The sequence below is a fragment of the Carcharhinus amblyrhynchos genome, chromosome 8 (assembly GCF_965287045.1).
Source record: "Carcharhinus amblyrhynchos chromosome 8, sCarAmb.v2.hapA, whole genome shotgun sequence".
In the NCBI taxonomy this organism is placed as follows: Eukaryota; Metazoa; Chordata; class Chondrichthyes; order Carcharhiniformes; family Carcharhinidae; genus Carcharhinus; species Carcharhinus amblyrhynchos.
The window spans coordinates 112978934-113003930 of NC_137331.1; the positions used below are offsets into that span (position 1 = coordinate 112978934).

General features: G+C 41.7%; 1 protein-coding gene across 2 annotated transcripts in view; it reads left to right on the forward strand.

The window, feature by feature from the left end:
• The window catches only part of LOC145346844 (gamma-soluble NSF attachment protein-like), a 53111-nt gene that overhangs the window by 22703 nt on the left and 5411 nt on the right, over window positions 1–24997 (forward strand). For both annotated transcript variants that reach the window (XM_080194670.1, XM_080194668.1), the window contains 5 exons: window positions 1632–1741; window positions 7183–7249; window positions 14001–14071; window positions 17324–17402; window positions 21673–21752. In XM_080194670.1, the coding sequence (XP_080050796.1) occupies window positions 1632–1741; window positions 7183–7249; window positions 14001–14071; window positions 17324–17402; window positions 21673–21752 (407 nt within the window). The remainder of the gene's footprint in view (window positions 1–1631; window positions 1742–7182; window positions 7250–14000; window positions 14072–17323; window positions 17403–21672; window positions 21753–24997) is intronic.

A 24997-nucleotide genomic window follows, 5' to 3' on the forward strand; every position in this document is an offset into this window, starting at 1 on the left:
CCTGCCTGCAACAGTAGTGGACTTGCCAACATTAAAGCACTTAAATGGTCATTGGATAAACCTGCGGATGATATTGGAACAGTGTAGGTTAGATGGGCTTTAGATTGGTTTCACAGCTCGGTGCAACATCGAGGGTCGAAGGGCCTGTACTGCGCTGTAATGTTCTGTGTTCTACGTTCCTGCACAGACCCTTGCAGTATCCCACTGATCACTGCCTGCCAATCGGAAAAAAACTATTTATTCCAACTCTTTGCTTCCGGTCTGCTAACCAGCTTTCTATCCATCTCAAGTCATTACCCACAGTTTCATGTGCTTTAACTTTACATTGTAATCTGCATAGTAATTTAAGTTTGCGATAATGAGGATTTATCTTCTCAGAGCATTGTCAGTCTTTGGAATGCTCTTCCTCATGAAACAGTGGAGCCTGAATCATTGGATATATTCAAGACTAAGTCATGGGTTCTGGGGATAGGTAGCAAAATGGAGTTAAGGTTGCAATCAGATCAATCATGGTTTTATTGAATAGTAGTGCAGACTCCAGAAGGACTGAATAACCGCATAAAATCATAGGAAATAGGAACAGATGTAGGCCATTCAACCTATTGAACCTGCTGTGCCATTCAGTAAGACCATGGCTAATCTCATTGTGGCATTAATTCCACTTTCCTGCCTTCTTGTTTCCTCATTAATGTACAAATAAATTCTAAATTTTAGTGCCATCTTCATTTTTCAAAAATTCTCATGATCTCACAAATACATTTGAAATCTATATTTAAAAAAACATACTCAATTATGCAAAGTCAGTAGTCAAAGTCAAAGAGATGGAGAGATTCTTCCTGCTCAGAAAGGACAGCAGGACTAGAGGGCACAACCTCAAGATAAGGCGGGGGGGAGGGTTGCAGTTTAGAACGGAGTTGAGGAGGGACTTCTTCTTCACTCAAAGGGTGGTGAATCTCTGGAATTCTCTGCCCGTTGATGTGGTGGAGGCTACTTTGCTAAACATATTTAAGTCACGGGTAGATAGGTTTTTGGTAGGCAAGGGAATTAAGGGTTATGGGGAGAAAGCGGGAAAGTGGAACTGATCCACTTCAGATCAGCCATGATCTTATTGAATGACGGGGCAGGGTCGAAGGGCTAGATGGCCTACTCCTGCTCCTATTTCTTATGTTTTTATGAGTACATGGGATTTAATGGGATTGAGAGTTATTGATAGGCCTGGTAGGTATGGATATGATCGGTGCAACTTGTGGGACGAAGGGCCTGTTTATGCTGTAATGTTCTTTGTTCTATAAATGTTCATTAAACCTTTCAATGGAATAGTTCGTTTGAGAACTGGTTTATAATACACAATATGTGATAAATAATTTGAATATGATTGTTTTAGCTGGAGAAATAATTAGATTACTTGCTTTTGAAGTAAATGATACTATGGAAAGTCTTGTTTATTTATATTATCAGTAATTTAAGTCTACATGGGGAAGAGTGTATACATTTTAATTATTGAATGCATAATATTTTGCTATTTTCCCTATTGTTTATCCTCGAATTTCAAATGAGTATTGTTCTCACTGATATTTAAATTCAAATATAAGCCACAAGTTAAATATTCTGCACTAATGTTTTTGAAATAGGAAATGCAAAGATTGCCAGAGGCAGTTCAACTCATTGAGAAAGCCAGCATGATGTTCATAGAGAGTGGTACGCCTGACACTGCTGCCATGGCATTGGACCGTGCTGGAAAGTAAGAAATTCTGATTACTTCATTAATCATTCTGTAGTAGTGAGCCTTTTTGAAGGACGAGTGTCCCCGGGGCTGGGGGGAGGGGATGTCATTATGTGCCCCGAATTTCCAGTGTGGTGGGAGGGCATGAATCCCAGGGCTGAGTGTGGCTTTTACCATCAGAATCGATCCTGGAGCAGAATGGGGAAGACGTGTATTGAAGCACTCTGTATATAGTTTGAGTTAGTTAATAAACCACTTGTTGTTGTAGTTGTTGTTAACCTGGTGGTTGCCGATCATTACTGTTCCCACATTAATGACGAGGAAAACAAGTACCTGAAGTTGCAGAAAAAAATGCGAAGGAGACCTTGTTTGGAACGGTCCAACTTAAGTTCACTCTGGCCCAACCTAGAAAGAGGAAATCAGCAACATGCCTATCTTTTGTAAGCTAGAGCCATTTGATGTAAATTTTGAAAACTATACTGTATGTGGACTGTTTGTAATATTTTGCCCAGGCTAATGGAATAGAGAGAAGGGATAAGAAGAATGTTATATTGCTTTCTTCCTGTGAAACCCATGTATATAATTTACTCTGAAGTTTAACATCCCCAGATGCTTCTTGAAGACTTTTGCTGAGGTAATGGACCTAGTTAAGGGGCATTATCGTCTTAAGCCCTGGACAATTTTGAAAAGGTGCAAATTCAACTCCATGGTAAGAGCCCCAGGAGAAACAATAATAACAAATGCCTTTGTGGCAAGATTAAGACACGTAGCGGAGCATTGTGAGTTTGTGTCAGCCCTAAATGACGTGTCATGAGACAGATTTAGTGTGTAGTGTAAATAATACTGCAATATAAAAGGATTTGTGAACAGAGTCAGAAATAACCCTAAAAAACAGGCACTGGAGTTCGCACTTGAAGTGGAAACTGCAGAGAAGGTGTGCAGGACGGCAAGGTCCACCAGGTTTTGCAGGAAGCTACTAGCAGCAGCGGTGCCAATAGTGAGGACACTGGTATAAGTAACAAAAGAAGCGTTGAAACCAAAGAAATTGTAAAGTATAGGCCTAGGAGTAATGCAGAGCACTACCAACATGGGGGAGTCATTCCCAAGACAAATGCCAATTCATTGAAGCAGAATGTGAGAGAAGAGTGGATGTAAGGCACAAATGCAGAAACAAGCAGGGCCTGCTCAGGATATACAGAGTAAACAATCCAGCTCCAGTACATAAAAAGGAGAGTCAGCCAGAAGGTGACAAAAACATTTTCTCAATGAATGACATAAAGATGAGCAAAGTAGCCCCAATTACAGTAGTGTTATTGGTGAATGACCGTCCAGTTAAAATGGAGGTAGACACAGAGGCCTCAGCTACGGTCATTGGAGAACAAGTATACCCGTATCTCCAAGAAGGGGTTCAATCCCTAAGGTTGAAGAACACTAATGAAGCTATTCAGATTGTAGAAACAACCATTACTCCTGAAATTTACAGAGAGCAATTTGCTCAGCTGCCATTGATTGGGGTTTCGGGCCAAGTATCAAGTTTGATTGGGCGTGACTGGCCCCAAAAGATCAAACTGAACTGTCTGGAAACTCTTGAAATAAATGAGGGAGTCTGCATGAAATTTTCAGATGACACCAATAATTTCATGAGGAGTTGGGGAAGTTCAAAAATTTAAAGGCAGCGATTCATGTTGATGCTGAAGCTACCTCAGATTTTAAAAGAGTAAACCTGTGCTCATTATTTGAAAGAGTGAAACAGAGCTTAAAAGGTTAAAAGACTTGGGCACCACTAAGCCCATGCAATTCTCAAAATGGGCCAGTAATCAAACAAGACAAGGCCATCAATATTTACGTAGAGTACAAGCTGATGATAAACCAGACTGCGAAGCTGGATAGGTATCTATCCACAAAATAGAGGATCTATATGCAAAGTTCACTGGAATCTGACGTATACCAAGCTGGACATGAGCCATGCAGACCAACAGTTAGTTGGACAAGACATCGAGAGAATATGTCACCTTCAAAATGTACATGGAGTTATACCAGTACATGTCTACCATTTGGGATCACATCAGTTTGTGCCATTTTTCAACGAATAATGAAAATTTTGCTTTCGGGTTTACCCATATGACATTTTGATAGCAGGATCCATGGAGGAAGAGCAGCTAGCCAATCTGAATGAGGCCTTGAAGAGTTTTCAAAAGGGAGGAGCAAGGCTGAAGAGAGAAAAGTGCATCTTCCAACTGAATCAGATTGCTTATCTAGGTTATTGAGTGGACGCATGGCTTACATCCTATGGAGGACAAAATGAGAGCAATTAAGGAAGCACCAGCTCCTAGAAACACTTCAGAACTTGGGTTCTTTCTTGGGCTACTAGTAAGGGCAGTTCTTCCCAAATCTATCAGCATCGCTTGTACCTTTGCATGTAATACTGAAGAAACAACAGAAGCAGTTCTGGAAAACACAAATGAAGCTTTCAACCAAGTAAAACAAACACTTCAATCATCGTGCCTGAGTACATTTTGACTCCACTACAAAGTTGATTCTATATGGGGTAGATGATGGTTCGGAGAGACACATTGGATATGAATCAAGAACCCTTTCAGATGCAGAACAAGGGTATTCTCAAATTGAAGAAGACCTAGCTGTGATTTATGGTTTAAAGAATTCCACCAATACGTCTATAGGAGACATTTCACTGTTATAACTGACCACTACCCTCTGTTAGGGCTTTTTAAGGAAGATAAAGCAAGTTCCCCAATTGCGTTCGCTATAATACATGATGGGCATAAAAATTGATGGCTTACGGGTATGCTTTTGAACACAAGTCTGGGGTGCACATAGTCCATGCAGACTCCCAAGTCATCTCCCATTACTAGAAAGCACATTATTCTCTCCAGTACTTTGAAATTGTAATGGCCTGAAACTTTTTAGATACATTGCCTATGACAGCACAACAGATAAAGATCTGAGCCAATTGAGACCCACTATTATCAAGAATCAAAAACGTGACACTGCACGGTTAGCAGTATGAAAGAGCTACAGATCAAATGAAGCCTTATCAAAAAAGGAAAGATGAATTTAGTCGTGAAGATGGTGTTATCCTGTGGTGAGTGAGAGTAGTGGTCCCCGTATCTGGAAGTAAGTTATTACTTGAAGAATTACATGATGCCCATCTGGTTATGTCAAAAATGAAGATGCTAGCTAGAAACTATGTATGTTAGCTGACGTTGTGATCCGTGCCAACTACAATAGAAGTTACCCGTTTACAACCCCTTTACATCCCTGGGAATTACCGGGTCGGCTATGGGTGAGTGCTCATGTTGATTTCGTAGGTACGTTTATGGGTGCAATGTTCCTGTGACTAGTGGATGCCCACATGAAATGGCTGAGATTTGCAAGATGAAATCTGCAACTTACTGTGCCATGCTTTGCCACCCACAGATTACCAGAAGTACTTGTTTGCAACAATGGAGTGGCATTCACAAGTGCCGAGTTCCGTAAATTAATGACATCAATTGGAATTAAGAATATCCGAACAGTGCCGTATCACCTTCATCTAATGAGTCACGGAATGTTTGGTATAAACCTTCGAAGGTGGTATGAAGAAATTGTCATCAGCATCCCTTGAAGCAAACATAACAAAATTCCTGCTTGCTTTCAGGACCACCCCACTGATGGCCACTGGAATAGCTCCTGCTAAGTTGCTGGATCGGAGTTTGAGAGCCCAGTTGACCCTGGTAGTTTGTAGTTCTATAGGGAAGGTGGAGTCAAGGCAAAGTATGCAGAAAAGCAGCTATGATTCATCAAGAGAACATTTGAGATGGATCATCCAGTAATTGTAAAAAAAGTTTGGAAAGGGACCAGTTTGGGTCCCGGGTGTTGTTGAGGCCAGAACCGGCCAAGTGTCCTACGAAGTGGAAGTTCAGAACAAAGAAACACTTACATCACTTAAGAAGATGAGAGTCGTCTTGAGGACAACCTCCTCCAGTTGTGCCTGCTTGTAGTGTGGTTGGTCAAAGGAGTGAAGAGGCTAGTCAGCCTGTTGCAGAACCAAGTGTTGACCCCAGTGAAAGCCAGGAAATAGTGGGAAGTGATGTGCCTGTACAAGAGTTAGACTGAGAATATTCATCCTAATCTATCTCTGCTGTTGAATCATAATCAGTTGAACTATGTTGCTCCCAGACAAAATGAAAGTCCCTGATAGTTCTGTGTTAAAAATATTTTTTATTATTATTATATAAAATTAACTTTTCTTGTGTAATAAGAGACTTAGAGATGTAGTGGTGAGTGTTGGGAAGGTTATGTTACCTGATCATTCAATGAGGCGAGAGCGAGCAAATTCTGGGGCTGAGCATCGGCTTTTACCACCTGAGTCAATCCTCAAGTTGAATGGAGAAAACACATATTGAAGTAGTTGGTACATAGTTTGAGTTAGTTAAATGGTTGTTGTTGCTGTTTAACTAGTGGTCGCCAATCACTGTGATTAGGACATAAGGACATAAGAAATAGGAGCAGGAGTAGGCCATCTAGCCCTTCGAGCCTGCCCCGCCATTCAATAAGATCATGGCTGATCTGTTGTGGCTCAGTTCCACTTTCCCGCCCTCTCCCCATAACCCTTAATCCCCTCTCTTATCAAGAACCCATCAACCCGCTTCTTAAAAATATTTAGCGAGGCAGCCTCCACCACTTCAACGGGCAGAGAATTCCAGAGATTCACCACCCTTTGAGTGAAGAAGTTCCTCCTCAACTCCGTTCTAAACCGCCTCCCCTTTATCTTGAGGCTGTGCCCCCTAGTCCTACTGTCTTTTTTGAGCGGGAAGAGTCTCTCCACCTCTATCCTATCCACATATTCATTCTCTCTCTTTCTCTAAAACCAAGGCCAGAGCTTCTCTGCCCCTATCACCACTCAGCTAAATCTTTTTCTCCACTGCTCCATTTATTTAGAAAGATGCTGATTAAGATTGTCCTTTGGTATAGCCTTCCCTTGTTTTAGAAATTGCTCTAATGTTCAAGGAACTCGTTCTGCCGGTGCCAGCTCTACCACTGTACATTGAGCTTCCTAATCTCCTCCTCTATTCACCAGATGGCAGAGGAAGGAATCCAGAGCCTGCCTGTCTTGCAGCCTTGCTTTTCGAACTAATGCATAACTCCTTAAATTCCTTCTGCATGAGCTGAAACAGATTTTAAATTGTGGTTAAAACGTGGACCAAGCTGCTCTCCTCCCACCTAGAAGTTTGTCAATTTGTTCTGTGATATCCTTCACCCAGTGCAGGACTTCCAGTTATGACTCCAAAAATAAGCTATTCATTTGATTATGGAATCTTCCACAACTGGTACTTTCCTATCCTGTGGTTTACTCCAGTCACTTGGATGATAACTATCAGTATGTTTTCCAATATTGTTAACTCATTAAAAGGCAGTGCCAGGTTATCAAGGAGAAAGAAATGTTTTTTCTGTTTCAGGCTGATAGAAAACATAAACTTGGAAAAAGCTGTAGATCTTTACCAACAGGCTGCTTCAGTGTTTGAGGTATGTTGCAGGTACCTACTACGTTTAAATTCAATATTTTAATTGTCACTTTTAAAAACTCGGTTTTATTGAATGCTCTTACAGGTTATGTTCACAGCATCAAAACCAGGAAAAAATTGGTTGTAGAAATCAGCCCAATTGAGGTATAGTTAAAATTAAAACCCTCTTGATGATGGAAATTTGAAATGAAAACAGGAAGAGCTGGAAAATCTCAAGTCCTGTAGCATCTGCGGAGGGAGAATTAGAGTTAATATTTTAAATCAAGTCTGACTTCATATTCAATTGTTGTACTCAGTCATATTCAACTTATGACACTAATTCTTTTAAAGTTTACTTATTAGTGTTTCAAGTAGACTTACATTAATACTGCAATGAAGTTACTGTGAAAATCCCCCAGTCAGTGCAATGTGGCACCTACTCGGGTAGTCATGATGTAGAGATGCCGGTGTTGGACTGGGGTAAACACAGTAAGAAGTCTCAACACCAGGTTAAAGTCCAACCAGTTTATTTGATAGTAATCCCACAAGCCTTCGGAAATGCTGTTCCTTCGTCAGGTGTGTGGAAGGTTCTGTTCGGAGAAGAGCATATAAAGTCACACACAGTTTACAGAATACTGATTAGAATGCAAGTCTTTACAGCTAACCTGCTATTCAAGTCTTAAAGATGCAGACAATGTGAGCGGAGATAGCAGTAGCATAGGTTAAAGAGATGTGCATTGTCTCCAGACAGGACAGTAAGTGAGATTTTGCAAGCCCAGGCAAGTCATGGGGGTGACAGATAGTGTAACATGAACCCAAGATCCTAGTTGACACCATCCTCATGTGTGCAGAACTTGGCTATCAGTCTCTGCTCAGCAACGCTGTGCTGTTGTGTCGTGAAGGCCGCCTTGGAGAACGCTTACCCGAAGACCAGAGGCTGTATGCCCGTGACCGCTGAAGTGCTCGCCATCCATTGTCGTAGCGTCTGAATGGTCTCCCCAATGTACTATGCTTTGGGACATCCTTTCCTGCAACACACCCAGCTGTCCCATCGTATTGGGCAATGGGACCCTGGGCAAGAACCTCTCCGGCTACATCAAGGGCATCCTGAAACCCACTGTACAAAGAGCTCCCAGCTTTTGTCGCGACGCTGTGGACTTCCTACAGAAACTTAGCACACATGAAGCAGTTGAACCAGAGACATTCCTCGTCACAATGGATGTCTTGGCGCTCTACACCAACATCCCCCACGACTATGGCATTGCTGCAACTGCCTCAGTACTCAATGCTGACAACTGCCAGTTTCCAGATGCAATTTTACAACTCACCTGCTTCATCCTGGACCACAATGTCTTCACTTCAACAAACAGTTTTTCATCCAGACACACGGAACAGCCATGGGGACCAAATTTGCACCTCAATATGCCAACATCTTCATGCACAGGCTGGAACAAGACTTCTTCACTGCACGTGACCTTCAACCGATGCTATACACTAGATATATCGATAACATTTTCTTCCTTTGGACTCACGGTGAACAATCACTGAAACAACTATATGATGACATCAACAAGTTCCATCCCATCATCAGACTCACCATGGACTATTCTTCGGAATCGGTGGCATTCTTGGGGACATGCATCTCCATCAAGGACGGTCATTTCAGCACCTCACTGTACCGCAAGTCCACAGATAACCTCAAGATGCTCCACTTCTCCAGCTTCCACCCTAAACACGTTTAAAGAAACCATCCCCTATGGACAAGCCTTCCGTATATGCAGGATCTGCTCAGATGAGGACGATCGCGACAGACATCTCCAGCCACTGAAAGATGCCCTCATAAGAACAGGATATGGCATTCAACTCATCGATTGACAGTTCCGACGCGCCACAGCAGAAAAGCGCACCGACCTCCTCAGAAGACAAACACGGGACACGGTGGACAGAGTACCCTTCGTCATCCAGTACTTACCCGGAGAAGAGAAGCTACGATATCTTCTCCGGAGTCTTCAATACATCATTGATGAAGATGAACATCTCACCAGGGCCATCCCCACACTCCCACTTCTTGCTTCAAACAACCGCATAACCTCAAACAGACCGTTGTTCGCAGCAAACTACCCAGCCTTCAGGAGAACAGTGACCACAACACCGCACAACCCGGCCACAACAATCTCTGCAAGATGTGCCGGATCATCAACGTGGATGAAATCAACTCGTGAGAACACCATCCACCAGGTACATGGCACATACTTTTGCAACTCAGCCAACGTTGTCTACCTAATACGCTGCAGGAAAGGATGTCCTGAAGCGTGGTACATTGGGGAGACCATACAGATGCTACGACAACGGATGAATGAACATCGATCGACAATTACCAGGCAAGACTCTTCCCTTCCCGTTGGCGAACACTTCAGCGGTCACAGGCAATCAGCCTCTGATCTTCGGGTAAGCGTTCTCCAAGGCGGCCTTCATGACACACGACAACGCAGAGTTGCTGAGCAGAGACTGATAGCCAAGTTCCGCACACATGAGGACAGTGTCAACCAGGATCTTGGGTTCATGTCGCACTATCTGTAACCTCCATGACTTGCCTGGGCTTGCAAAATCTCACTTGCTGTCCTGTCTGGAGACAGTACACATCTCTTTAACCTATGCTAATGCAATCTCCACTCACATTGTCTGCATCTTTAAGACTTGAATAGCAGGTTAGCAGTAAAGACTTGCATTCTAATCAGTATTCTGTAAACTGTGTGTGACTTTGTGCCCTTCTCTGATCAGAACCTTCTACACACCTGATGAAGGAACAGCATTTCCAAAAGCTTGTCGGATTACTATCAAATAAACTGGTTGGACTTTAACCTGGTGTTGTGAGACTTCTTACTGTGCCTCTTTGGGTATACAGAGAGAATTTAGCGTGGCCAATGCTCCTAACCAGCACACCTTTTGGGTTGGGGGAAGAAACCCATGCAGACACAGGTAGACAGTAGGACTAGGGGGCACAGCCTCAAGATAAAGGGGGGGCGGTTCAGAACGGAGTTGAGGAGGAACTTCTTCACTCAAAGGGTGGTGAATCTCTGGAATTCTCTGCCCGTTGAAGTGGTGGAGGCTGCCTCGCTAAATATTTTTAAGAAGCGGGTTGATGGGTTTTTGATAAGAGAGGGGATTAAGGGTTATGGGGAGAGGGCGGGAAAGTGGAACTGAGCCACGACAGATCAGCCATGATCTTATTGAATGGCGGGGCAGGCTCGAAGGGCCAGATGGCCTACTCCTGCTCCTATTTCTTATGTTCTTATGTTCTTAACATGCAAACTCTTGCGTAGATGATGATGATGATGCAAGCTGGAAATCGAACCCAGGTCCCTGGCATTGTGAGGCAGCAGTGCTAATCACTGTGCCACCGTGCCAATCTCTCTCTATAGATGCTGTCAGACTTGCTAAGTTTTTCCAGTGCTCTGTCTTATTTCAGTAAAATTATAAGTTCAGAGAAAATAAATAATGACTCAGTTTTTACTTTGAACACTTTGAGCCTCATAAAATAAGGAATGGACTAATCAGGCACAGTTAAACTAAATGACAACTCAGTTATTTATTCAGTACAAATAGACCACTTTTATGGGACTCAATGGCAGTTCTAAAAGTCCTGGTAAGTGCTCACAACAGTTGACAAAGTATGTTTGCCAAAGCTGGTTCCACTAGAAATGTGAATATAGTCTAGTCTGAAAAACATTCTCCCTGTATCAAATTTAATACAGAGGATGAGAAGTGAGTAAAATATATTTTTCTTAAAGTATCATCCTTTGATGTAAGGCTCCTTATATTTCTTGATTGTGGGATTCAATAGCATGAAGGATTTTGCTACACACCTGTTCAGGAGCAAATTCAAAGCAGTTGCATACAGAGTGAATTACTAGGTTAACAGAAAAACAATGTGCTCAGTTGGTTTCCTCCCCCACAATCCTCAATAAATTATTTTCCATTTTAGATGTCTGAAATTTCCAATGTTGCTTAGGATCAGAAAGATCAAAACTATTTTTAAAAAATTTTGAATGGGCTATGAACAATATGACCAGTTACTTCAAGCTATTTCTCTTACTGATTTTGGTGCTGAAAGTTGGGCCAGGAGACTTGGAATTATCATGCTAGAGATGTTTTATCTGCATTGCATATGCGCATCATCACACACTGCGTTTACCATGACATGCATATCTCAGGATCCATAGGATCATATTTCCTCTTATTTACAACCAGAATTGCTGGAATAAAGAACCAATTGCATTTACATGGTGCCATGAGGGTTAGATTTGGTGAGGTTTTCTGATATGTTAACCCCCTCTTACCTAACATGGGATAAGGAGAAGAGAAAACCAAGGCCAGTTTTCAGTGAGCATATGGTCAATCTATGGAATAGTCTCTTAATATAGAAATTTGTATTGATCTTTCAGAAGCTTTCATTTTGGTTTACCTTTGATGGGTGATAAGTATAGCATTATTGGGAGAAACAGGTAACTTTGGACCTTGATTCCCAAGACATTCCACCACTGAGGTTTTCCTTGTGTTTCCTTGGTCTGTTGTAACCTAATTGTCATGCTTAAAGAATAACTATTGCTGTTGTATCTCTAAATTCTACAGGTGGCAGTGTGGCACAGTGGTTAACATTGCTGCCTCACAGTGCCAGGGACCTGGGTTTGATTCCTGGCTTGGGTCACTGTCTGTGCGGTGTTTACATGTTCTCCTGGTGTCTGCATGGGTTTCCTCCAGATGCTCCGGTTTCTTCCCACTGTCCAAAAGACATGTTGGTTATATGCATTGGCCATGCTAAATTCTCCTTCGTTTTGGCTGAATAGGCAGTGGGAATGTGGCGACTAGGAGATATTCACAGTAATTTCACTGCAGCGTTAACATAAGCCTACTTGTGACATTAATTAATAAATAAAAACCTAACCTTAAACTTAACTTAAACTTGATGGACCTTGATCTCTTGATAATCTAGCAGTTCCTATATTTCACAGGAGGAAGTTACAACTGATGCAGAAATCAATGTTTGATAACTAGTCTGGTAAAACTGAAGTAGTGGAGGACTGTAGGCAAATAGTAGTAGTGGAGCTGAGTGGAAGTTAACTCCAATTTTGCAGACAGTACTAAGCTGGGTGGCAGTGTGTGCTGTGAGGAGGATGCTGAGAGACCACAGTGTGACTTGAAAAGGCTGGCTGAGTGGGCAAATACTTGGCAATGCAGTATAATATGGATAAATATGAGACTATTCACTTTGGTGGCAAAACCAGGAAGGAAGATTATTATCTGAATGGTGGGAGTGCAACATGACCTGGGTGTCATGGTGGAACAGTTGCTGAAGGTTGGCATGCAGGTACAGCAGGCAGTGAGGAAAACTAATGGCATGCTGGCCTTCATAGCAAGAGGATTTGAGTATAGGAATAAGGGTGTCTTGCTGCAATCATACAGGGCTTTAGTGAGGTCACACCTTGAGTATTGTGTGCAGTTTTGGTCTCCTAGTCTGAGGAAGGACATTCTTGTTATTGAGGGAGTTCAGCAAAGATTCACCACACTGGTTCCTGGAATGGCAGGATTGACATACGAAGAGAGACTGGATTGACTGGCTTTTAGTCACTGGAATTTAGAAGAATGAGAGAGGATCTAATAGAAACCTAAAATCCTGATGGGACTGGACAGGCTAGATGCGGGAAGAATGTTCCCGATGTTGGGGAAGTGCAGAACTAGGGGTCACAATCTAAGAATAAGGGGTAAGCTGCTCAGGACTGAAATGAGGAAGAACTTCTTCACTTAGAGTTGTGAACCTATGGACTTCTCTACCACAGGAAGCTGTTGGGGCCAGTTTGTTAGATATGTTCAGGAGGGAGTTGGATGTGGCCCTTTGGGACTCGAGGGGTATGGAGAGAAAGCGGGAATGGGATATAGAAAGCACATGATCAACTATGAATGGTGGTGCAGGCTCGAAGGACCGAATGGCCTATTCTTGCACTTATTTTCTATTTTTCTATAGTCTGTCAATGAAGTCCATCATTGATAGACCTCAAGTAGCTTACTGGGATGAGAACAAATACCATTGCTTGAGATGTTCTTGCAGTGATAGAGTAGGGGAGAGTGGAACCTAACAAGGGTATCCACCAAGCTTCACAGTGAAGAGGTGGCATACATTCACCACCATCAAGGTGAAGATATTTCTCCTCACCTCAGTTCCAAAAGGTTTATCCCATATCCTCAAACTACGATCCCTAGTTCTGGACTGCCCCACCATTGGGATCATTCTTTCTGAATCTACCCTGCCTAATCCTGTTGGAATTTTAGAAGTTTCTATGAGATCCCCTCTCACTCTTCTAAATGCCAGTGAACATAATCCTAACCGATTTAACCTGCCATCCCAGGAATTAGCCTGGTAAACCACCTCTGTACTCCCTCTATATGGCAAGGACATCCTTCCTCAGATAAGGATCACAATCTCAATGTCATTTGTGACTTCAGTCAGGACTGTTTCGGACAGTAGAAATTCAATTGGGTAGATTCAGAATAAGGGTAAGCAAGAGAGACATGGATTTGGGAGGCAACACGACACTGAAAGAGATTTGCAATGGTGCAAATAACCAGGAAAAATCCAGGAATTTATTTAAGAGGAGTTTAGCAGTCTCTGCAGATATCTCTAAGAATGTGAACTGTGTGTTATGACTAAGTATGCTGTATAGTTGATTATAAAATATTGACTTTACTTTATAACAGTAGATTTTTTTATTTGGTAGAATGAAGAACGTTTACGCCAGTCTGCTGAATTGCTTGGAAAAGTTTCACGGCTGTTAGTTCGGGCTCGTAGGTAAGAACATTTCAACAAACTAGATTTGGCTGCCTGTAGACTTAAAATGAAGATGCATAGAAATAGTGCTTTCTATTTATAAACCTTTCTCCACTCTAAAAGAAATTTAGCTGTAACTAGAACCATAGATAAGTTACAGTGCAGAAAGAAGCCATGTAGCATATCGGGACTGCACTAGCCAAAACAAAAAATTAGCTGCTCATTTTAGTCTCATTTTCCAACACTTGGTCCATTGCCTTGCAGGTTAGAACACTTCCAGATGCAGATCCAGATACCCTTTATGTTAAATGAATTGAGCTTTTTAGCTTCAACCACCAATTTAGGTGGTGAATTTCAGATGCCCAGCACCCTCTGGGTGAAAAAAAAGGTTTCCTCATGCCTCCTCTAATCTTTCTACTAGTCACCCTAAATCTATGCTGTCTGGCAATTGATCCCTCAGCTGGGAGAAACAAGTCTTTCCTGTCTACCCTGTCTGGGCCCATCATAATTTTGTACACCTCAATTAGGTCACCCCCTAGTCTCCTCTTCGAAGCAAAACAACCCATGCCTATCCAATCTCTCCACATAGCTGCAATTTTCAAATATGCTTATTGCTTCTAAGCATATGAAGGAGAAGGGAGCCAAGGTTTTTGCTGATAGTTAAGATGGTTGACACTGCTGCCTCACAGCGCCAGGGACTTGGGTTCAATCCCAGCTTTGGGTGACTGTCCGTGTGGAGTTTGCACATTCTCCTCCTGTCTGCCTGGGTTTCCTCCGGGTGCTCCAGTTTCTTCCAAAACTCCAAAAATGTGCAGTTTAGGTGGATTGGCCATGATAAATTGCCCTTTAGTGTCAGGGGGATTAGTGGGGTAAATGTGTAGGATTACAGGAGAGGGCCTGGGGGGCTTTTGTCAAAGCAGGATAGATTAGCGTCTTTCTGCACCGTAGGGATTTTATAATATGATGATGCATTGTTTCTATGCTGAATATCCTATGTAATTTTTAAGCTGAGATTGCAACATTTTATCATATTGATTGGTAACTTGGTTAATGAAGAACTGACCTTCTGTCCTGGAACAATTAAGTTTGCTTTTTAAAACTGGGTTTCGGACATCAGGCTGCCTGGGAAATGATCTCCTTCAGCTCTGGCTATGACAATTGTGATTTTTTTTCCTCTGCTGTTCTAACTCCAGCATCCAGCTGTGATCTTGAAGTTATTGCAAATTAAAGCTTTTTCTTGGGTACAGCAATTTTGTGGTAGACCATTCATGATAACAGTGTTTCTCTACAGTTGTTGTGTTTTCAGTATTAAATTGTTTGCATTTACAATTTCGAAAATAGCCATCAATATGTTCAATTTATCAGTGGAAGACAGAATCACACGTGTATGCTGGACGGGTATTATCTTTTCAAATGCAGTAATTGGCCATATATTTAAGGCTCTATTTATGTATGGAACAAAAAATAAAAAAAAACAAAAAACAAACGATAGAAAGGTGGTAGGACTGGAGGGTCTTAATGACATTACTGTTACTAGAAAGGCGGTGCTCAACAGACTGGAGGGGCTGATTGTGGACAAGTCCCCAGGACCGGATGGAATGCATCCGAGGGTTCTGAAAGAAATGGCGGAGGTGATAGTGGATGCCTTGGTGGTTATTTTCCAAACGTCGCTGGATTCCGGGGAAGTGCCGGATGATTGGAAAACGGCTAATGTTACGCCGTTGTTTAAGAAGGGTGCCAGGCAAAAGGCGGGGAATTATAGGCCGGTTAGTTTAACGTCTGTGGTAGGTAAAATGTTAGAATCTGTCATTAAGGAGGAAATTGCAAGGCATCTTGAAGGGAATTGCTTGATAGAGCAGACGCAGCATGGTTTCATTAAAGGGAAGTCGTGTCTGACAAATTTACTGGAGTTCTATGAGGATGTGTCTAGGGCAGTGGATAGAGGAGAGCCGGTGGATGTGGTCTTTCTAGATTTTCAGAAGGCGTTTGACAAAGTGCCTCACAAGAGGTTATTGCAGAAGGTTGAGGGACATGGAGTTGGGGGTAGGGTGTTAGCGTGGATAGAGGATTGGTTGTCAAATAGGAGGCAGAGAGTGGGGGTCAACGGGTGCTATTCGGATTGGCGGATGGTGACTAGTGGAGTGCCCCAGGGGTCGGTGCTGGGGCCTCAGCTTTTTACCATTTATATAGATGATCTGGAGGAGGGAACCGAGTGTAGAGTGTCGAAATTTGCTGATGACACCAAGATTGGGGGAACGGCAAATTGTGCGGAGGGTGTGGAGAGTCTGCAGAAGGATCTAGATAGGCTGGGCGAATGGGCCAGGAAATGGCAAATGGAATTTAATGTTGGCAAGTGTGAGGTGGTCCACTTTGGTAGGAAAAATGGTAGGAAGGACTATTACTTACGAGGCGAAAAACTGCAGCAGGCGACGGTGCAGAGGGACCTCGGGGTCCTTGTGCATGAGTCGCAAAAACCCAGCTTGCAGGTGCAGCAGGTGGTCAGGAAGGCGAATGGGATGCTGGCCTTCATAGCGAGGGGGATTGAATATAAAAGTAGGGAGGTCTTGCTGCAGCTGTATAGGGCATTGGTGAGGCCGCAACTGGAGTACTGTGTGCATTTTTGGGTGCCGCACCTGCGCAAAGATATTTTGGCCTTGGAGGGAGTGCAGAGGAGGTTTACTAGGCTGATACCGGAGTTGAGGGGGTTGAGCTATGAGGAGAGGCTGAATAAACTGGGCTTGTACTCGTTAGAGTTTGGAAGAATGAGAGGAGATCTCATTGAGACGTATAAGATGATGAATGGGATGGATAGGATAGAGGTGGAAAGACTCTTCCTGCTCAAAAAAGACAATAGGACTAGGGGGCACAGCCTCAAGATAAAAGGGGGGCGGTTTAGAACGGAGTTGAGGAGGAACTTCTTCACTCAAAGGGTGGTGAATCTCTGGAATTCTCTGCCCGTTGAAGTGGTGGAGGCTGCCTCGCTAAATATTTTTAAGACGCGGGTTGATGGGTTTTTGATAGGAGAGGGGATTAAGGGTTATGGGGAGAGGGCGGGAAAGTGGAACTGAGCCACGACAGATCAGCCATGATCTTATTGAATGGCGGGGCAGGCTCGAAGGGCTGGATGGCCTACTCCTGCTCCTATTTCTTATGTTCTTATGTTCTTAAATATTTGTTGATTGAGAGTATTTTTAAAATATCGTTGACACAATGGGGTCAGTCTGTGTAAATGCTTCAGAACTGTTATTAAATCATTTTTTTCTGTCTTTTAAGACTTGATGAAGCTGCAACATCTCTCCTGAAGGAAAAGAACATGTATAAGGAGATTGAAAATTACCCAACGTGTTTTAAGGTAGATGAAAAAGTTTTTCTTGCGTTGACATTTGGAGATTTTTCTATACATTTTTGTCTGATTGTCAACACTTCTGTCTGAACAGTGTAATCAGGAATTCATGTAAAATTCTAAGGCTAAGTCCTCTAGTATGTTTTCTGCTTGATCCTCGCTTGTAAAAGCACTTGATTCATTATGCAATGAATTGAAAGAAAAATCTATAAGGCCCATTGTGCTGCCTACTCGAAACGTAATTGAGATAAATCGGTTAGCTAGTTGATTAGCATTTAGTGAACTGTCCTTTGTACATCTGAACTGCTTGGCTTTCAAAAATATGCTGATGGATTAACACATTTTGTTCGGTGTGAAATTCACCTGGGGAGTCTGTATCCAGTTCTTACTGAGTTGAGTAATGACCCAGAGAGCAAAATTGGTCAAACATCAATATAAATTAATATTAATTGACAATTTTGCTCAGACGTCTTAACATTTTCTGTGCAAAATGAGGAGATTCATATCAATGTAGTAAAAGATGAACCTTTGAAATTATGCTTGGGACACAATAGGAAGGAGCTTGACTTTATGTCAGTATATGCTGTATTTGACCTGAGAGTATCCAGTACTGGCCTCAAAGTTTTGTTTAATTCCACTGAACCGAGCATAAAATTTTGAATATTGAAAACAATTATAATGTGGTTAAGAACATAGAAGGTTACAGCGCAGTACAGGCCCTTCGGCCCTCAATGTTGCGCCGACCAGTGGAACCAATCTAATGACCCTCGAACCTAAACTATTCCAATGTTATTCATTTGCCTATCCACTGACCATTTGAATGCCCTTAAAGTTGGCGAGTCCACAACTGCTGCAGGCAGGGCATTCCATGTCCTTGCTACCCTCTGAGTAAAGAACCTACCTCTGACATCCGTCCTATAATTACCACCCCTTAATTTAAAGCTATGTCCCCTCGTGTTAGCCATCACCATCTGACGAAAAAGGCTCTCATTATCTACCCTATCTAAGCCTCTGATCATCTTGTATGCCTCAATTAGGTCACCTCTCAACCTTCTTCTTCCTAACGAAAACAACCTCAAGTCCCTCAGCCTTTCCTCATAAGACCTTCCCACCATACCAGGCAACATCCTGGTAAACCTTCTCTGCACCCTTTCCAATGCCTCCACATCCTTCTTATAATGCGGCGACCAGAACTGTACGCAATACCCCAAGTGCGGCCGCACCAGAGTTTTGTACAGTTGCAACGTGACCTCACGGCTTCAAAATTCAATCCCTCTACCAATAAAAGCTAACACACTGTACGCCTTCTTAACAACCTTATCAACCTGGGTGCCAACTTTCAGGGATCTATGCACATGTACACCGAGATCTCTCTGCTCGTCGACACTACCAAGAGTCTTTCCATTAGCCCTATATTCTTTACTCCTGTTACTCTTACCAAAGTGAATCACCTCACACTTTTCCGCATTAAACTCCATTTGCCACCTCTCAGCCCAGCTCAGCAGCTTATCTATGTCCCTCTGCAAACTGTAACATCCATCCTCACAGTCTCCAACTCCTCCGACCTTGGTGTTGTCAGCAAATTTACTAACCCACAATATATATCTTATTAAAATTTTGGTACAATTTGTAACTACTGTTCTAGGAAAATTTTCCATGCATATGATATGGGGGGCAGCACCATGGCATAGTGGTTAGCATTGCTGCCTCACAGTGCCAGGAACCCAGGCTCGTCTCCCAGCTTGGATCACTATCTGTGAGGAGTCTGCATGTTCTGCCCGTGTCTGCAAGAGTTTACTCTGGATGAACAAAGAAAATAAAATTACAGCACAGGACAAGTCTTCCGACCCTCCAAGCCTGTACTGACCGTGCTGCCTGACTTAACTAAAAGCCCCTACCTTTCTGGGGACCGTATCCTTCTATTCCCATCCTATTCATGTATTTGTCAAGGTGCCCCTTGAAAGCTGCTACCGTATCCGCTTCCACTACCTCCCCTGGCAGTGAGTTCCAGGTACCCACCACCCTCTGTGTAAAAAATCTGCTTCGTACATCTCCTTTAAACCTTGCCCCTCGCACCTTAAACCTGTGTCCCCTAGTAACTGACTCTTCCACACTGGGAAAAGGTTCTGACTATCCACTCTGTCTGTGCCTGTCATAATCTTGTAGACTTTTATCAGGTTGCCCCTCAACCTCTGTTGTTTCAGTGAGAACAAACAAAGTTTTTCCAACCTCTCCTCATAGCTAATGCCCTCTATACCAGGCAACATCCTGATAAATCTTTTCTGTACCCTCTCCAAAGCCTCCAAATCTTTCTGGTAGTGTAGCGACCAGAATTGAACACTATATTCCAAGTGTGACCTAACTAAGGTTCTATAAAGCTGCAACATGAATTGCCAATTATTAAACTCAATGCCCTGGCTGATGAAGACAAGCATGCCGTATGCTTTCTTGATTACCTTCTCGATCTGCATTGTCACTTTCAGTGACCTGTGTACCTGTACACCCAGATTACTTTGCCTATCAATACTCTTAAGGGTTCTCCCATTTACTGTATATTTCCTATTTGTATTAGACCTTCCAAAATGCATTATCTCACATTTGCCTGGATTAAACTCCATCTGCCATCTCTCCACCCAAGTCTCCAACTGATCTATATCCTTGTTTCTGTTGAGGATCCTTATCGCTATCTGCAAATCCACCAACCTTTGTGTCATCCACAAACTTACTAATCACACCAGTTACGTTTTCCTCCAAATCATTTATGTATACTTCAAACAGCAAAGGTCCCAGCACTGATCCCTGAGGAACACCACTTGTCACAGCCTTCCATTCAGAAACACGCCCCTGAACTGCCACCCTCTGTCTTCTCCCACAGTCTGAAAGACGTGTTGATTAGGTGCATTGGCCGTATTAAATTCTCCCTCGGTGTACCCGAACGGGCGCCGGAGTGTGGCAACTAGGGGATTTTCACATTAACGTCATTGCTGTGTTAATGTAAGCCTATTTATGACACTAATAAATAAACTTTAAACTTTGTTACGCTACTTTTGTTTTTAGGTGCAATTCTGAATGTTCATATGTAAAACAAAAAGAAGTTAAATAGGAAAAATACTTTGCAGTGTTCATTTGTCACTAATTGGAGGGCATAAACTTGTGATCACCTCCGAAGAACAAATGGGCAGAGGAGAATTTCCTTTACATATGGCAGTCTATTATCAGAAATTCTAGTGAAAGCAGAATCTATAGTAAATTTTGGAAAGAAAAGTGGATAAATATTTGAAAAATATAAAATAACATGGAAAGAGCAGAAAATTGCAACAAATAGCTTTCAGATAGTTTGCACAGGAACAATGGCCTCCAGATTATAGGTTTTAGGTGATCAATTCAAGTTGTTGCACAAATATTCTCATTTAATGATTAACTATGGAGGTAAAATTCAGTGTGTCAGGTGGATAAAATAAGTGGTAGCATATCAGTCACTGAGTCATATGCTTTTCTTCTGTCTTTTGACTTCAAAGGGAAAGTTATGCACAATTGTAACAGATGGTCAGTTTGCTCCTTCTGATTTATAGACTCATTAAAATTAAATTTAAACCCACGGTCTTTGATGAATTTCATGATTGGCAATAGTAGTGGCTAAATGTAACATAATTCCCTACCTATGATCTGGATTTCACGCTTGGGGACCTGCTGGGCTCTTGAAGAAGCAAGAGCTCTGTCTCGCTGTCTCTCTCTCCCCATTTGTGTTCTGGACTCTTGAGGACTGGTAGCCCGTGTACAAGTACGTAAGCCCGTGTATTGCTAACTGATTTTGAAGAGGAGCTTGCGTCTATAAGAGGAATATTGCTTGAATTGGAACTAATAGAGATAGATTAGCAGTTATGAGTTGTATCTTGTCATGTTTAAGTATTTCAGTTGGTAAAAGGTAGCTAATTCATTTCTCATAGTTAAACTATATTGTTAAATAAAATGATTTGATAAAAGTTTTCTGGTGCGTCAATAGAATCATACGTGGAATGAAACACCTTATGCTCACAGTAATGCCAAAATTACACCAACAGGCTACACTTGGAATGAAAATATATGTAATGGTGATGGACTTGGGGGTGGGGAGAGGGGGGGAAACGTAACTTTTTAAGAGCTAGACATTTTTGGAATAATCTCAATTTGCAGATGACATTGAAATATGTTTAACTCAAGGAAGGAAAAACTGTAAGCGCTACTTCTTCAAATGTAAATTGCATTAATGAATTTTTAATAGTATTACTGTTTGTTCTAGAAAACAATTGCACAAGTCTTGGTCCATCTACATAGGAATGACTATGTAGCTGCAGACAAATGTGTTCGAGAAAGCTATAGGTAAGCAGTAACACATTATTTCTGGTGTCTCTTGTCCTTTTTTTTGGTGAAAGGAGGGAATACATTGTTTCAAACCATTTGAAAATGGTAAAGTTAGTATGCAAGCTTGATGGTCTATTAGCATTCTGTCCACTACTATAGCTTAAAGACTTTGTCCACTGGCTGAAAGGTCTCAATCTGTTCTAATGTACGTAGCAATGAAGTCTCATATTGTTACCAGTAATACTAATGACAGTGTTACTGGGTGGCCTAACTTGCTGATAGTTCGGTCATATGGTATCACAGCGCATCAAAAGAAATAGGTTCAAGCCAGCGGTGGAGCAGCCCCTTTTGCGTGTGTGTGACAGAGCATAATTTAGTGCTCTATCTGCAGCAGATCAGGTGAGCATTGGAGCTACAGGCACAATGCTGCAAAGAGGGGAAGGAAAGGACAGCTGTCCCTGTGGCCTGAATGAACCATTGTAAAGGGTTTCCCTGGCGATCTGAGGGGCCTGCTGGCTTCCCTTCCTGATTATTTTTAATTTTACCCCTCTGAGGATGCCTCAATTTATTCTCTCTCTTGGTAAACTGCTGAGGCTTCTGAGCCTGGCTACTACTATCAGTAGAAGGGAGAGCTTGGAGATGGTCAATTAGTAGATTGACTCCCAGAGTATAATTGTGCCGTTCTTGCTGCTAATAGGTTTGAGTTTGAAATCCTGTATGGTGCCCAACATTGGATTTCTTGAAACCCACAGTGATATCCTGCTCCTACAGGCAGAAAAAACAAGTTGTCCCATTTCCAAGTGCTAGAATCTTTCAGTTTGATGCCCAAGAATGTTTACAAAACTAAAAAATGTCATTATGCTGATTTATATGTTTATTCTTAAAATCAGCAGTTTTCAGCTGCCAAAATCTGTAAACATAAACCTACTTATTATCAAGGAGTAACCATAACACTATATATTTTCATTATAGTTGTAGCAATCACTATAACTCACAGTCACTGTACATTAACAGAGTATAAATCTATTGGTAACTTAATTTTCATCATTTGGTTGAGAGATAAAGGGGCTTTCTCAGTGGTATGAATGGGCTTGTAGCAAACTGGTAGTTGATTTTGCCAGCAAGCCAGTTTTGTTTGCCATTGACGTACATATGAACATGCATATTAGGAGCATGGGTAAGTCAGTCAGCCCCTTGAGCCTTCTCTGCTGCTCCAAAGGATCATGGCTGATCTGACTGTAACCTCAACTCCACATTCTCACTTACCAATGGTAGCCAATCACTCCCTTGCTTATCAAGAATCCATCTACTTCTGGCTTAAAAATAGTCAGACTCCGCTTCCCACTATCTTTTGAGGAAGTGAATTCCAAAAACTCATGACCCCTTAGTTTTAAACAGCAACCACTAGTTCTAGATTCTCCCAGAAGTGGAAACCTCCTTTCCACACCCACCCTATTAAAACCCCGCAAGATCTTATATGTTTCAGTCAAGTCACTTCTTACTGTTCTGAACTGCAGTGGATACAAGACTAGTCTGTTCAATGTTTCCTCAAAAGGTAACCTGCCCATTTCAGGTATTAGCCTAGTAAATCTTCTCTGAACTACTTCCAACGCATTCACGTTCTTCCTTAAATCAAGAGACCAATACTATACACAGTACTCCAGATATGCTCTCACCAATGCCCTATATAATTAAAACAAAACCTACCTACTTTTATATTAAATACCTGTCACAATAAACAAATAAATGTTCTGTTAGCTTTCCAAATTATTTTGAACCTGCAGAGTAACCTTTTGCAATTCATACAGTAGGGGATCCAGATCCCTCTGCATCTGAGCTCTGCAGTTTCTCACCATTTAGATAATGTTTTTTATTCTTCTTGCCAAAATGGGCAGTTTCACTTATACCCACATTATACTCCATTTGCCAGGTCTTTGTCCACACAATTAACTTACGTATCCCTTTGTAGCCTATTTGTGTCCTCTACATAATTTCCTGCCTTTCATTTGTCATCAGCAAATTCAGCAACCTTACATTCAGTCACTCTATCCAAATCACTGACATAAATTGTAAGGAATTGAGGTCCCAACGTTACTCATGCTCCTAATTAGTATGTTTGTAAGTAAATAAATCGAAAATAAAACTGGCTTAGTTTAAAGTTGGCCACCAATTTCATGCCACTGAAGTAAAGCAATTTCACTCTCTTTATCCTTGTGGCACATCGCTTGTTGCATTTTGCCAATCAGAAAATAACCCATTATGTCTACTCTCTATTTGCTCTTAGTAAGCCAATCTTCTAACCAGGCCAATATTTTACCCCCCTACACCATGAGCTTTAATTTTCCTCAATAACCTTTGATGTGGCAGTATATCAAAAGCCTTCTGGAAGTCTAAGTACAGTACATCCATTGGTTTCCCCTTTAACAACAACACCTTCCATCTTCAAAGATCGCCAATAAATTTGTTAAGCATGATTTCCCTCACACAAAATCATGTTGACTCTGCATGATTATCTTGAATTTTTCTAAGTGCCTTGTGATAATATCTTTAATATTAACTTTTAAATTTTCCAATGACTTGCTGGCCTGCAGTTTCCTGCTTTCTGCCTCCCTTTTAAAGAAGTTACATTTGCTATTTTCTAATCTAATAGAACCTTTCCCAAATCTAGGGAAATTTGTAAAATTAAAACCAGCACATCAATTATCTAACTAGTGATTTTTTTTTTAATGACCCAAGGAAGAAGTCCATCAAAATCTGGAGACTTGTTCAGCTGCAACTCCCAACAATTTACTCAGTATCACTTCCCTCATGATTGAAACTTTCTTGAGTTCCTCCCTGCATTCCATTCCCTGATTTACAGCTATTTCTGGAATGTTACTTATAACCTTGTATAGTGAAGAGTGTTGCAAAATATCTATTCAGTTCTTTATTTTGCATGATTAATTCCCCAGGCTCATTTTCTGTAGGACCAATGCTCAGTTTAACACTTTTCTTTTAAATACTTATAGAAATTCTTACAATCTGTCTTTATATTCCTAACTAGCTTCCTCTTTACTCTAATTTCCCCTTCTTATTAATCTTTTAGTCATTCTTGCTATTTTTTATATTGTCACATCTTCTGACACATCCTGGTGCAATAATGTGCTTTTAAGCTTGATGCTACTTTTTTAAACTGTTTTTAGTTAACCATGGGTGGCAGGTCTTGCCCTTTGAACCTGTCTTTCCTGTTGGAATATATCTATTCTGCATATTGTGCATATTCT